Below are 13,645 nucleotides of genomic sequence, written 5' to 3'. Positions count from 1 at the left end.
ATGTCTGCTAAAAATAAAACTACTTATTATAATTATTCACAATGTAACACAGTCAGAAAAATAAAACTGAACTAATACTAGGCTTGACTAAAACTGATTCTAATCTACTTTCTGATATCTCATTTTACAAACTCTACTTTTCCTCTAATAGTTCCTTAGTATAATATAACATAAAACATAGAACATTACAACGCAGCACAGGCCCTTTAGCCCTTGGTTATACGACCCTCCGAAACCAATCTGAAGCCCATCTATCCTACACAATTCTATTCTTGTCCATATGCCTATCCAATGATCATTTAAATGCCCATAATGTTGGTGAGTGTACTGTTGCAGGCAGTGCGTTCCACACCCCTACTACTCTGAGTTAATAAACTACCTCTGATATCTGTCCAATATCTATCACCCCTCAAGTTGAAGCTATGTCTCCTCGTGCTAGCCATCACCATCTGAGGAAAAAGGCTCTCACTGTCCACCCAATCTAACCCTCTAATTATCTTATATGTCTCAACCTTCTTCTCTCTAACGAAAACAGCCTCAAGTCCCTCAACCGTTCCTCGTAAGACTTTCCCTCCATACCAAGCAACATCCCAGTAAATCGCCTCTGAACCCTTTCCAAAGCATCCACATCTGTCCTATAATGCAGTGACCAGAACTGTTAGCAACACTCCAAGTGCGGCCACACCAGAGTTTTATACAGCTGCAGCATGACCTCATGGTTCCAAAACTCAATCCCTCTACCAATAAAAGCTAATACACCGCATGCCTTCTTAACAACCCTCGAGGAGAAAGTGAGGACTGCAGATGCTGGAGATCAGAGCTGAAAATGTGTTGCTGGAAAAGCGCAGCAGGTCAGGCAGCATCCAAGGAACAGGAGAATCGACGTTTCGACATAAGCCCTTCTTCAGGAATGAGGAAAGTGTGTCCAGCAGGCTAAGAGAAAAGGTAGAGACAAGGGACTTGGGGGAGGGGCATTGGAAATGCGATAGGTGGAAGGAGGTCAAGGTGAGGGTGATAAACCGGAGTGGGGTGGGGGCGGAGAGGTCAGGAAGAAGATTGCAGGTTAGGAAGGCAGTGCTGAGTTCAAGGGATTTGACTGAGACAAGGTGGGGGTCACTATCCCCACCCCCAGAACCCCAAGGGGAACACTACCCCTGCTCATGACTCCACCCCCATTCCCCCCCACCATCACACCCACTCCAGTTACAGGTTCTGCCCCCACTCCGAGCTCCACACCGACACCAGATCCCAGCTCCCAGCCGTGCCGGGTTTTCACCATCCCCCCAGACCTCCTCCTCACTGAGGACGAACGATCAGTTCTCAGCAAAGGACTCACCTTCATCCCCCTCCGTCCATGCATCAATGAATTTAATACACGTCGTGACGTCGAACAATTCTTCCGTCGCCTCCACCTCCGAGCTTACTTTCACAATCAGGACTCCCGCCCACCTTCTGAGGACCCCTTAGCCCACCTCCAACACACTACATCCACCTGGACACCCCGCGCTGGCCTATTACCTGCCCTCAACCTCTTCATTTTCAACTGCCGCCGGGACATTAACCGCCTCAACCTGTCTACCCCCCTCCCCCACTCCAACCTCTCACCCTCACAACGCACAGCCCTCCAATCCCTCTGCTCCAATCCCAACCTCACCATTAAGCCAGCGGATAAAGGGGGCGCAGTGGTAGTCTGGCGCACTGACCTCTACACTGCTGAAGCCAAACGTCAACTCGAGGACACTTCTTCCTACTGCCCCCTCGACCATGACCCCAACCCCCATCACCAAACCATCATCTCCCAGACCATACAGAACCTCATCACCTCAGGAGATCTCCCACCCACAGCTTCCAATCTCAAAGTCCGGGAACCCCGCACTGCCCAGTTCTACCTCCTTCCCAAGATCCACAAGCCTGACCACCCTGGCTGACCCATTGTCTCACCATGTTCCTGCCCCACTGAACTCATCTCTACCTACCTTGATACTGTCCTATTGCCCCTAGTCCAGGAACTCCCCACATACGTTCAATACACCACCCACGCCCTGCACCTCCTCCAAGACTTCCGTATCCCTGGCCCCCAATGCCTCATCTTCACCATGGATATCCAATCCCTCTACACCTCCATCCGCCATGACCAGGGCCTCCAAGCCCTCCATTTTTTCCTCTCCAGTGGTCCCCAACAGTACCCTTCCACCGACACTCTCATTTGTTTGGCCGAACTGGTCCTCACCCTTAACAATTTCTCCTTTGAATCCTCCCACTTCCTCCAGAACAAAGGGGTAGCCATGGGCACACGTTTGGGCCCCAGCTATGCCTGTCTCTTTGTTGGCTACGTAAAGCAGCTGATCTTCCGTAATTACACCGGCACCACTCCCCACCTCTTCCTCCGCTACATTGATGACTGAATGGCGCCACCTCGTGCTCCCGCGAGGAGGTTGAGCAATTCATCAACTTCACCAACACATTCCATCCTGACCTTAAATTTACCTGGACCATCTCTGACACCTCCCTCCCCTTCCTGGACCTCCCCATCTCCATTAATGACAACCGACTTGACACTGACATTTTTTACAAACCCACCGACTCCCACAGCTAACTGGATTACACCTCTTCCCACCCTACCTCTTGCAAAAATGCCATCCCATATTCCCAATTCCTCCACCTCCGCCGGATCTGCTCCCAGGAGGACCAGTTCCACCACAGAACACACCAGATGGTCTCCTTCTTTAGAGACCGCAATTTCCCTTCCCACGTGGTTAAAGATGCCCTCCAACGCATCTCGTCTACATCCCGCACCTCCGCCCTCAGACCCCACCCGTCCAACCGTAACAAGGACAGAACGCCCCTGGTGCTCACCTTCCACCCTACAAACCTTCGCATAAACCAAATCATCCGCCGACATTTCCGCCACCTTTCCGCCTTCCGCAAAGACCGTTCCCTCCGTGACCACCCGCACCAATCAACCACACTGCCCTGTGGCCCAACATTTCAACTCCCCCTCCCACTCTGCCGAGGACATGGAGGTCCTGGGCCTCCTTCACCGTCGCTCCCTCACCACTAGACGCCTGGAAGAAGAATGCCTCATCTTCCGCCTCGGAACACTTCAACCCCAGGGCATCAATGTGGACTTCAACAGTTTCCTCATTTCCCCTTCCCCCACCTCGCCCTAGTTCTAAACTTCCAGCTCAGTAACTGTCCCCATGACTTGTCCGGACTTGTCCTACCTGCCTATCTCCTTTTCCACCTATCCACTCCACCCTCTCCTCCTTGACCTATCACCTTCATCCCCTCCCCCACTCACCCATTGTACTCTATGCTACTTTCTCCCCACCCCCACCCTCCTCTAGCTTATCTCTCCACGCTTCAGGCTCACTGCCTTTATTCCTGATGAAGGGCTTTTGCCCGAAACGTCGCTTTCGCTGCTCGTTGGATGCTGCCTGAACTGCTGTGCTCTTCCAGCACCACAAATCCAGAATCTGGTTTCCAGCATCTGCAGTCATTGTTTTTACCTCCAGCAAAAGGAAGCCTAGCCTGTCCAACCTTTCCTCATAACACAACCCACTCATTCCAGGTATCAGTCTAGCAAACTTTCTCTGAACGGTTTCTGATGCATTTACATCCTTCCTTAGGTAAGGTGACTAATACTGCACAAAATACTCCAGATGTGGTCTCATCAGTACTATGTACAACTGAACCATAACCTGCTTACAGTCGGTTCCTCTATAACTAGTAGTTCTCGTGCAATCTCATGTAATAAGAAAATCGTATAATAGCAGCACCATTTAAACAAATGGGGTTGGAATTACATTATAACCAATACACACTTTAAAAGTTTGTTCTTTAGTAACAGTATCCCCAATTTGTCAATCGCGTTACAGCAAATTTGCATTAACGAAACACACATTATCGCAGAACAACCTGTACTTACGTACACAATTCCCTCGCAATAAGTAAGAACATCCAATTAGCTTTCCCAATTACTTGTTGTACCTGTACCATTTCAACATTTTAATATTGGATATCCAGGGATGTTTGAAATTAGATGTCAAAAGACTGAAATGGCCATGCAATTCGTTACATGGTACAGTTTTTTTTTGAAAATATTCATTTTTTATTAAAAAACTGAATGTTATAAATCACACAATGACTTCTAACTACGTGGCGCTGTAATGAGCCAAATAGCTTCTACAACACTTCCATGCATCACTTCAAGCACTTTTACCAGTTGATGCCAAAGTGCTCCAAAAACATTACCGAAACAGTCTCACCTTTGAAAATCAATCACTTTCAGTGGTGTGTTCTGGTCATGTCAGAAACCATGCCTTGTTCCTTGCATTAAAAATCAACAGCAGTCAAGTGCAGATTGCATCCAGTGGTTTGGGATTCTTGACACAATTTATTCGGAACAAAATTATTGCACTGAAATACTGTAGGCAATCATTAACCAGGGCATTTATTAAAACACAACGTGAATGCATAGTAAATAGAATGTTACTGGAAGAGTCAGCAGATAATGGCAATGTCTTGGGACTATATTCCCCACAGGTCCAGGCAAATGAATTAGGGGCAAGGGTTCAAATCTCAACAAGGCAGCTGATGGAATTTAAATTCACTTAATGAAAATGGAATTGAAAACTAGTCTCAGCACTGGGTGTCCGTGAAACTCTCATCAATTGTGGTTTAAAAAAAAAAGTTCATTAGGGAAGGAAATCCACTCTTATTACTTCATGAGGCCTACAAGTGACTCCAGACCCACAGCAATGCTCTCTGAAATGATGGAGTATGTCTTTCTGTTGAAGGACAATTAGGGATTATCAACAAATTCTGGTTTTACCAGAGAAGTCTATGTGCAATGAACGAATAAAATAAGTTGAAGACTCTAAGTGAATCTTACGTCAACCAATGTCCAAAGAAAAGGAAAGAAATTAAATTTTAATTCCTGGACATTGCCGACATCTTCAGTAGCAACCAATAAAATTGCAGTTTTTGAAGGAAACTTTCGATTTTCTGGTAAGTAGAACATTGCTTAACTGGAAATGATTATCAGGGAATAACATCATCTTAATTCTCAAGGGATGGTTACAGACTCAAGATCATTGGACACAGCAGACACCGAGACTTACAGCTCTCCATGAGGTTGGCACATGGTAACTTCCCAAATGATGTCTTAGTTACAACAATACCAAGGAACTCTCTGGTTTTATCTTTTGTGGTTCCCACCTATTCAGTCTATATTTATCATTATGAAATGACAACGTTATGACAAGGCAAAGCATCCTTACCTGATCACACTAATTATTTTTCGATAAAATTCAGGTCAAACATAATCTTGCATCCCTGGTCTGCAACTCACCTTCTTTTACATGATACAAAACCATGCATCATACTTCAATCAGAAATATAACATGAATATTTAGGAGGAGTCAGTGCAGTATAAATGAAGACAGATCCAATTTACTCTCCCACAGATATAAAAATCCCAAGCCAGGTACAAAATTCATATTGTTCTAAGCTCATTGTTGCTTTGGAAGATGCAATGACCCAGGGTGATACTGTATTTCCCATGACAATACTGCAGAATTCAACCATTCAGAGGGTATTTGAGTAGAGGTGCAATTACTTAATTGGAGCTGTAACAGCTAAGATACATCATTCCTTAACTATTACCAATTAACTAATTGTGCTTCACTAGCAATGTTTTCTGCCACAGCACTTCCACAGAGTAATATGTAATTAGCACGACAAAGTGCAAACTGCTTAATTACTTTGCAGTTATTAATTAGAAAAATATGACAATCAACAATCTAGTTAATAACCAGATAAATATCTGATGAGACTTCCCTTTTCAGGAAAATATTCTGAACAATACATCAGGTGACAGTTGAGTGCTTGGAGATAACTTGTCGCTTGTGATAGTGAAGGGATTTAATTGGAGTGAATAGTATCATAGAGGATAATGAAAGCATATTAAGTGCATTGCCATAAGTGGTAATTTCCTCTCGTAAATTAGTACCAAAGCATTAGAGTCATAGCTATCGAATCATATAGCATGGAAACAGACCCTTCGGTCAAACCAGCCCATAATTCCAAATTAAACTAGCCCCACCTTTCTGCGTTTGGCCCATATCGCTCCAAACGTTTCTTACTCATGTACTTATTCAAATGTCTTATATATGTTCTAACTGTACCCACGTCTACCATTTCCTCTGGAAGTTAACTCCACACAAGAACCACACTGTGTAAAACAATTGTCTCATATGTCCTTTTTAAATCCTTCTGCTCGCACTTTAAAAATATGTCACCTAGTCTTAAAATCACCCCGACTAAGGAAAAGACATCTGCCATTCACCTTATCTATGCCCTTCATGATTTTATAAACCTCTATAAAGTTATCTCTCCAACTCCTATGCTCCAGTGAAAAAAAGTCCCAATCTATCCAGCATTTCCTTATAACTCAAGCCCTCCACTCCCAGTAACATCCTAGTAAATCTCTTCTGAACTCTCTCCACCTGGATAATATTCTTCCTTTCTAAACAACCAGTTCAAGATGTTATTACACATCTCTGGAGCAGGTGGAACTTCAACTGAGGTTTCCAATGCATGACATGCACTGAGTAAAAACAAGTGATTGTTTCTTATCAACACTGATGATGAAATTTTAAGCAATGAATCTTTTTCCACTACTTGCATCCAATATCAGCATGAAAGCACTCAGAGCCAAGGGTAAATATTATGCAAAGAACTTCTGGTTTTGTACTCCCAAACCTCTACTAAATCTTGAAAGAGCATATTCACAATGCATCAATGATCATTCATATCTCCTGTCAGCCAATGGGATTTTTTGTTTAAGAATAAAACGTGGGTAGGTATCCAGGTATGTAAATTCAACAGGAAAACATCTCAAACTTAATTTTATCCAGAAATAAATGGCTTTGGATTTTGTAAATCTTAAAATTTAAACAGAGAGTACTGAAATACACCCAAAATCAAGGACCCTTGGGGGTCTCAAACTCTCACCTCCAGAGCCCTTCCAGAAAGTAAGAGGCCACTAGTTGTCCATTGCTGGCCAATGGGATAGGTTTTATTTGTCTGTCTTGTCTAAAGTTGTCACTATCTGGTGCTGACTATCAAATCCCACACAACCTCATCCCCTCCCATTCTCTTTTGCTCCACAGAGAACAACCCCAGCTTCTCCAATTTAACCTTGTAATTAAAATCACTCAAACCTGTAACAATGCTGGCAAGGGTCTACTGCACTGTCTCAAAGACCCTCACATCCTACCTAAAACATGGGGGTCAGAACTGAATGCTATGCTCTAAACATGGTTCAACCAGAGCTGTACACTGGTTCAGTATCAATTCTAATGTTCTAATGAAATGCCATCAGGACCTGAAATGTTATCTCCATTTCTCTTCACAGTTGCTGTCTGACCTATTAAGTATTTCCACATTTTCTGTTTTTATTTCAGAATAACCTCCCTGCTTTATTTCTCAATACTTCTATTTATGAAGCTTTGCTAACTGCTCCCTTAAGATCTAAACAATAAAAGGGCAATGCAAAATATGCCACTAGTGATTTTCCTAACTGCTTTATCTCCACACTAATGTTAATCCATCAACATTACTTCAATTAATGAAGCAATTTAAATATTGCTGATAGGAGAATCCATGTCAAGTCCACTTCCCTCAGACAGATTAATACTGTAATTATGCAAACATTCCCAAGTACATGGACACATCCTGCGTGCAACTAACACTGCAGACTTTGTTCCAAATGCATTGTTTTTATTTATGGAGCAGGACAAATTTGCATTGTTCTCATTCACATGTACATGTACAGTGGCCTTGAAAACCTACAATGACAATTTTAGAGTATGATGCTTTTACTTAAAGGGGCTGTCTGACAATGTTGGAAATGGACTTTCCAGAATAAAGGAAGTATATTTTTTCCTCCAATAGTCCTAATTTCAATATCACATTTTTTTGGTGACCAAAGGTCCTGAGAGCATCAGTGTAACATCTGCTCATTATTTTCAGAGAAATCACACTCAACACCAAGGATCAAAACTCACTTGGTTTACATCAGCATGATGGCACACATTGGATCTCTTTAAAAGCTGACACGTCGTAGGTTGAACATGTAAAATTTAGATTATGCTCCAACACAACAGAGAGAATTCAAATTTCATGACGAGAAAGGTTTCCCCAAGGGGTTCTACTCTCCAAAGCATCAATAGATCAAAAACTCACAGGATTTCTTTTATAATTCCAGGCAATAAATCCTAAAAGCTGGAGAATGTATCACAAGTACAGTGACAGTTTCTTGATTTCTTGAGATTGCAGATGACATCTCTATAAAACTACCCTCTGTACCGTGGATGCAAATATAAACAATGAAGTATTATAATGGGGCTATACTGACTCTTTTAAATGTTCTTTGCATCTGAGAGAGTGCCTGTGAAACTGGACATTGAAAATTTTAAGGATTTGTGTCTGAACGTGTGTGTGTGTGCCTGTGGGTATGTATGTGTTTGTGTGTGTTTAATCTAAAACTGCAAGAATAAGTAGTCCTGCGCATGTTTAGAGAAATAATACAACCATTTTATTTTCAGTAATGGCAACACCTCCTCCATGAGCTCTTGTTCAGAGAATATTTGAATTCACCACAGGCAGGGATGGTTTGGCTTCCACTTACAGATGATTAGTATTCACATTGTACTCGAGAGGTCTGTCGCTAGTTCTCTTAAATGTACAGTTGAGTTTTCCAGCTCATTCAACAAGAGAGCTGCATGCAGAAGGGTCAATCCCTGAATGCCGAAGGTTGAAAGTTGTGAACCTCATCAGCAAGTTGATGAGGCTGAAAGGCCAACGAGAAAACTGAGGATCATCTACTAACAGCGTGCCGATCTGTTAATGTCAAATGTGAAAATCCCTCAACAGCAAGGGCAGTCAGCAATATCTGAGCAACTACCCGCACTGGTTAGAAATGAACAAAACAATACCTGCTCCTTGAAATTCTGCATTCACCAGTTCCAACCAGTAGACATCAACCTCATCAAGGTCATAGCGACATGTACTCCTGGAAGGCAACTTCATGTCCACATAGCCAGACTCAGAGCCAGTTAGAGTGTCCAACAATTGTTCTTGTGGAGTAAAAAGTGTTTTCTCAAATTCTGGTAAAACCCTACAGAAGAAATAAATGAAACCAAAAATTAAGTCATATTCTAGCAGAATTTCATCAGGCCACAAATTCAAGCTTGCTTTTGTCACCTTGCTATTTAGTACTGACCCATTTTCACTATTTTAAAAATACCTGACCCATCGCCAACTAGGTTAATAAACTGCCTTGAACTACGAGCCTCTTATACAGAAACTTGCTCTTTGAAGGTTTATTTTGAAGGCTACATCCATAGAAACTTTCCCTTTTACTATTCCATCTATTTAAAAGGTGAAAAATCAGAGGACATTTGCAACAGGAACGTTCTAGGAACGAGAAGTTTTAGGCACATTGTAGGAACAAATGACTGCAGATGCTGGAATCTGTACTGAAAACGACAAACGCTGGAGATCACACCTGGTCAGGCAGCGTCCATGAGGCGAGAGTAAGCTAACGCTTCGAGTCTAGGTGGTTCTTCATAAGAGCTCTGATCAAGAGTCATCTAGACTTGAAATGTTAGCTTACTCTCTCACCATGGATGCTGCCTGACCTGCTGTGATCTCCAGTATTTGTTGTTTTCAGTTTTAGCCACAAGTTTGGTTTGGAGAAATGGAGGTTTCTCCTTTGGGAAAAGAAGGAAGATTTAAAAGGGACCTGAGAGGTAACGTTTCCACACAGAGGGTGGTTTGTGTGTGGTATGAACTGCCAAAGGAAGTGGCAGATGCAGGTCAAGCTATAATATTTAAAAAAACATTTGGATAGGTACATGAATTGGAAAGGTTTAGAGGGATTTGACCCAATTCCAGGCAAATGGGCTAGTTTAGTTTTGGAAACTTGGTTGATATGGACAGGTTGGACTGAAGGGTCTGTTTCCGTGATGTATGACGATGATTATGTGAAAATGGCCATGTGCATTTAGAACGTTCCAATGCAAGTGACTTGGGACCAGTTATCTAATCTTTCAAATAAGAGAACAATAACATTTCAATGATTCAGCCAGATCAGTATCATCCCCAGGCAACGGAAATCTGATATCCATCACTACCCAGTGCACTTAATTGTACAATATTCAAGAGAACACACAAATTCAGATTAGGAGTAGGCCATTCAGCCTCTTGAGCCCGATTTGCAAATTAACAAGATCAAGGCCAGTACTTTTTTGCCTACTCTCTGTACCCTTTGACTCCCTTGTCCATCAAGAATCTATCCAGTTCAGCCTCACAAAAATTTAATAACACCACCTCCACCACTTTGAAACACATTCTACATGACAACTAAACATTACATAGTGGCAGATGAATACTGGTCTCAGTAGATTCCAGCACATTTAAACATATAAAATTATATTCAGCATCAGTGGATATTGGCAAGATGTATCCATTGGTGGGAGAGATTAGGACCCTAGGGCACAGCCTTAGAGAAACTTCTTCAGCCAGAGAGTGGTGAATCCATGGAATTCACTGTGACAGAAAGCTGTGGAGTCCAGGTCATTGACTGAATAGCAGAGGAGACTCAATGGTCTGAATGGCCTAATTTCTGCTCCTATGTCTTATGGTCTTCTGGTCTTACACTTCACAATCACTGTACCGCACAACTAAAGTAGTGGCATATCTAGAGATGAGCCACTTTAGCTCCTTCTTACGCCTGTTCAGAATCACATCAAGAGTTTTCATCCTTGTCTATGCATTCTCCTAAAATAACATTATCCAATATCATTCTATGTTTATGCTAATAAGTTACAAAGTAATTGATTCACTGAGGTACAGAAGGAGACCAGTCAGCCCATCAAGTCAATGTTGGCTCTTTCACAGTAGAGTTTTCACAAATCTCATCACCAATTACTGTCAATACCTCGTCCATAAACTATTCCCTTAGCTATCTCTCTCATCTGTTAAACTGTCTCAGAGGTCCAGCACTCCTAGTTCCTAGTGTCCATTTCTTCACTAAGTAATGCTTTGGAGCACTCCCTATTGTGTAAAGATGCCATGTGAATGCAAGTTGTTGCTGCTTATATTCAACAGTGGCAATAAACATTCATGACTGCTTCCATTCTACTTTCAAAGAACAAAACGGAAACTAAACCTATCAATATGTTTTTGAATTTTGCAATTCCCTAGCTGACATCCGAGATTCCACTTTGGTTTGTGCAACTGCTGATGACGTTAATGCTAGGATTAAATGAGATTATCCCCAACAATGCGAGATAACAAGAGCTCTTTAGAAATCTAAATTAAAAATTGTGGCCTGGAGGTTCATTTGCGACAGAAGATACTGCTGAGTCAAATGTCTGAAACACCTTAAAGATGAACAATCTCCTTCTGAAAGCAAATAAACACTTCAAATCTGAATGCTGAGAAAGAGATTTCTGTATAGACAATTCCATTCCTCCCAAGGGCATGTGGACATTCTGAGGTGATATCGTAAAGAACTAAAATTAAAACATGAGCAGCTTAACTGGTAACATGCCACATCTTTATTCATCTGCGCAGCTGGACCCCTGAATTCACAGAAGTTGCAAAGGAGAGGATGCAATTTGCATACTATTTGGGTACGATGAGAAATGCTCTTCTACTTACAGAAGATAATTCGTTATATCAAAAACAAAATTACTAGATGTATTAATGACCCATAACCAGTACAATGCCTCCTCAAGCTCTTCCTGAAAAAAAAAGTCATGTGTTTCCTTTGGTGGGACGGGAGAAATGATCCAACATGCGGTGCCCATTGTGCTAATGTTCTCTCTGTAGCTCTGGCACCAGGTGACTCAAGATACCAATACGTGTCAGATGGTGCAACCAATAATAGTTTAAGTGTATCATAAAACTACAGCAGCTCCCCAAAGTCAGCGTAATCTGCTAGTTGAGGCACACTGTAATGCACAGTTCCTGGCACCCAACATCATATAAACTACATCTTGGATATTGTGTACAAGTGATGTCTAAACTGAAACCTGTTAAGACACGTGTTCCTCACACATCATGATATCTAGAGTCGGGCTGTGTATACCATTATTGGCTTACTGAATAAATGACAAGTCCCAAATCAGAGCATCCATCTCCACCAGAGTCTTTGTAACCCCATGTTCCACAAAACACGCTTGCATTGTTCACAAAAGCTCCAACATTTTTACACAATTCAATTATGCCCTTCAATTATAGCAACTGGAGAACAAATTTACACAAAATAAAAACTATGATGGGAAAACAGTGCAAAATTAAATATGGACCCAGAATGTGAATAAAAGTGAAATCCTTCCCCCAAATAAGAGTATTTTTAATGATGAGTTTGAACAATTTAAAACGTAGCGTTCCAACAACATCGCGTAAATGGCAGACTTTCAGGAGGAACTCTGAGACTTCCTGCTACCAACACCATTTCCTTCTGTATCTGCAACACTGATTGCTTACCCTGATAGTTCACAGTGTTCCTGCCAAGAGCTTAGACTCCAGGCAGTTTAGTCTGTGAAACTCCAGAGAGTTTATGAAATAAATTTGTATCTGTCAGTCGTGTGTGCTTGATACAACTTGGAGGAGAGCTGCCCACCCTTCTCCTTGGCTTGGGATGATTAGCAATATGGACAATTCACCAGAAGTAAAAGAGAAATTTGCTGAGTATTACACAAAAGTAATAGATCGGAGGAAAAAACTGTAAGTTAATAGCGATTCTCAAATCTCATGGTTTGCAATGTAATTTGAAGTCAAGATTAGATTGAGATGTGCAGCTCATTCTTATATAATTGCTATTGTAATTACAAACAACTGACATAAAATATTTGACTTATATAATGGATATCCAGGTGAGAATCTGCAACTGAATATTCATCTTATATGTATCAAATCCAAATTTCTTTAATACATATGGGATTCTCAGGGGAACGTAGCACGAACAGCCAAGTTTCTGGTATTGAGACTGGCTCTAATGCAACGAGGGGTATGTTGGCTTCCAAGCGATCAATTGTGTGAGGGGATTCTGTAGTCCGAGGTACAGATAGACGTTTCTGTGGCCAGCAGAGAAAAACAGAATGATGTGTTGTTTCCCTAGTGCCAGGATAAAGGATATCTCAGAGAGGGTGCAGAATGTTCTCACAGGGGAGACAGGCCAGCTAGAGGTCATTGTCCACATTGGAACCACCGATATAGAAAGGGAAAAGGTTGAGATTCTGAAGGGAGATTACAGAGAGTTAGGTAGAAATTCAAAAAGGAGGTCCTCAAGGGTAGTAATATCTGGATTACTCCCAGTGCTACGAGCTAATGAGGGCAGGAATAGGAGGATAGAGCAGATGAATGCATGGCTGAGGAGCTGGTGTATGGGAGAAGGATTCACATTTTTGGATCATTGGAACTTCTTTTGGGGTAGAGGTGACCTGGACAAGAAGGACGGATTGCACCTAAATTGGAAGGGGACCAATATACTGGCAGGGAAATTTGCTAGAACTGCTTGGGATGATTTAAACTAGTAAGGTAGGAGGGATGGGACCCAGGGAGATAG

General features: G+C 42.2%; 1 protein-coding gene across 7 annotated transcripts in view; it reads right to left on the bottom strand.

Annotated features, from left to right (window-relative positions):
* The window catches only part of jade2 (jade family PHD finger 2), a 220,699-nt gene that overhangs the window by 99,275 nt on the left and 107,779 nt on the right, over positions 1-13,645 (bottom strand). For all 7 annotated transcript variants that reach the window (XM_072590651.1, XM_072590658.1, XM_072590653.1 and 4 more), the window contains one exon: positions 9,003-9,184. In XM_072590651.1, the coding sequence (XP_072446752.1) occupies positions 9,003-9,184 (182 nt within the window). The remainder of the gene's footprint in view (positions 1-9,002; positions 9,185-13,645) is intronic.

Source organism: Chiloscyllium punctatum, chromosome 20, assembly GCF_047496795.1.
Source record: "Chiloscyllium punctatum isolate Juve2018m chromosome 20, sChiPun1.3, whole genome shotgun sequence".
Classification (NCBI taxonomy): domain Eukaryota; kingdom Metazoa; phylum Chordata; class Chondrichthyes; order Orectolobiformes; family Hemiscylliidae; genus Chiloscyllium; species Chiloscyllium punctatum.
This window is presented reverse-complemented; position numbering and strand designations above follow the sequence as displayed.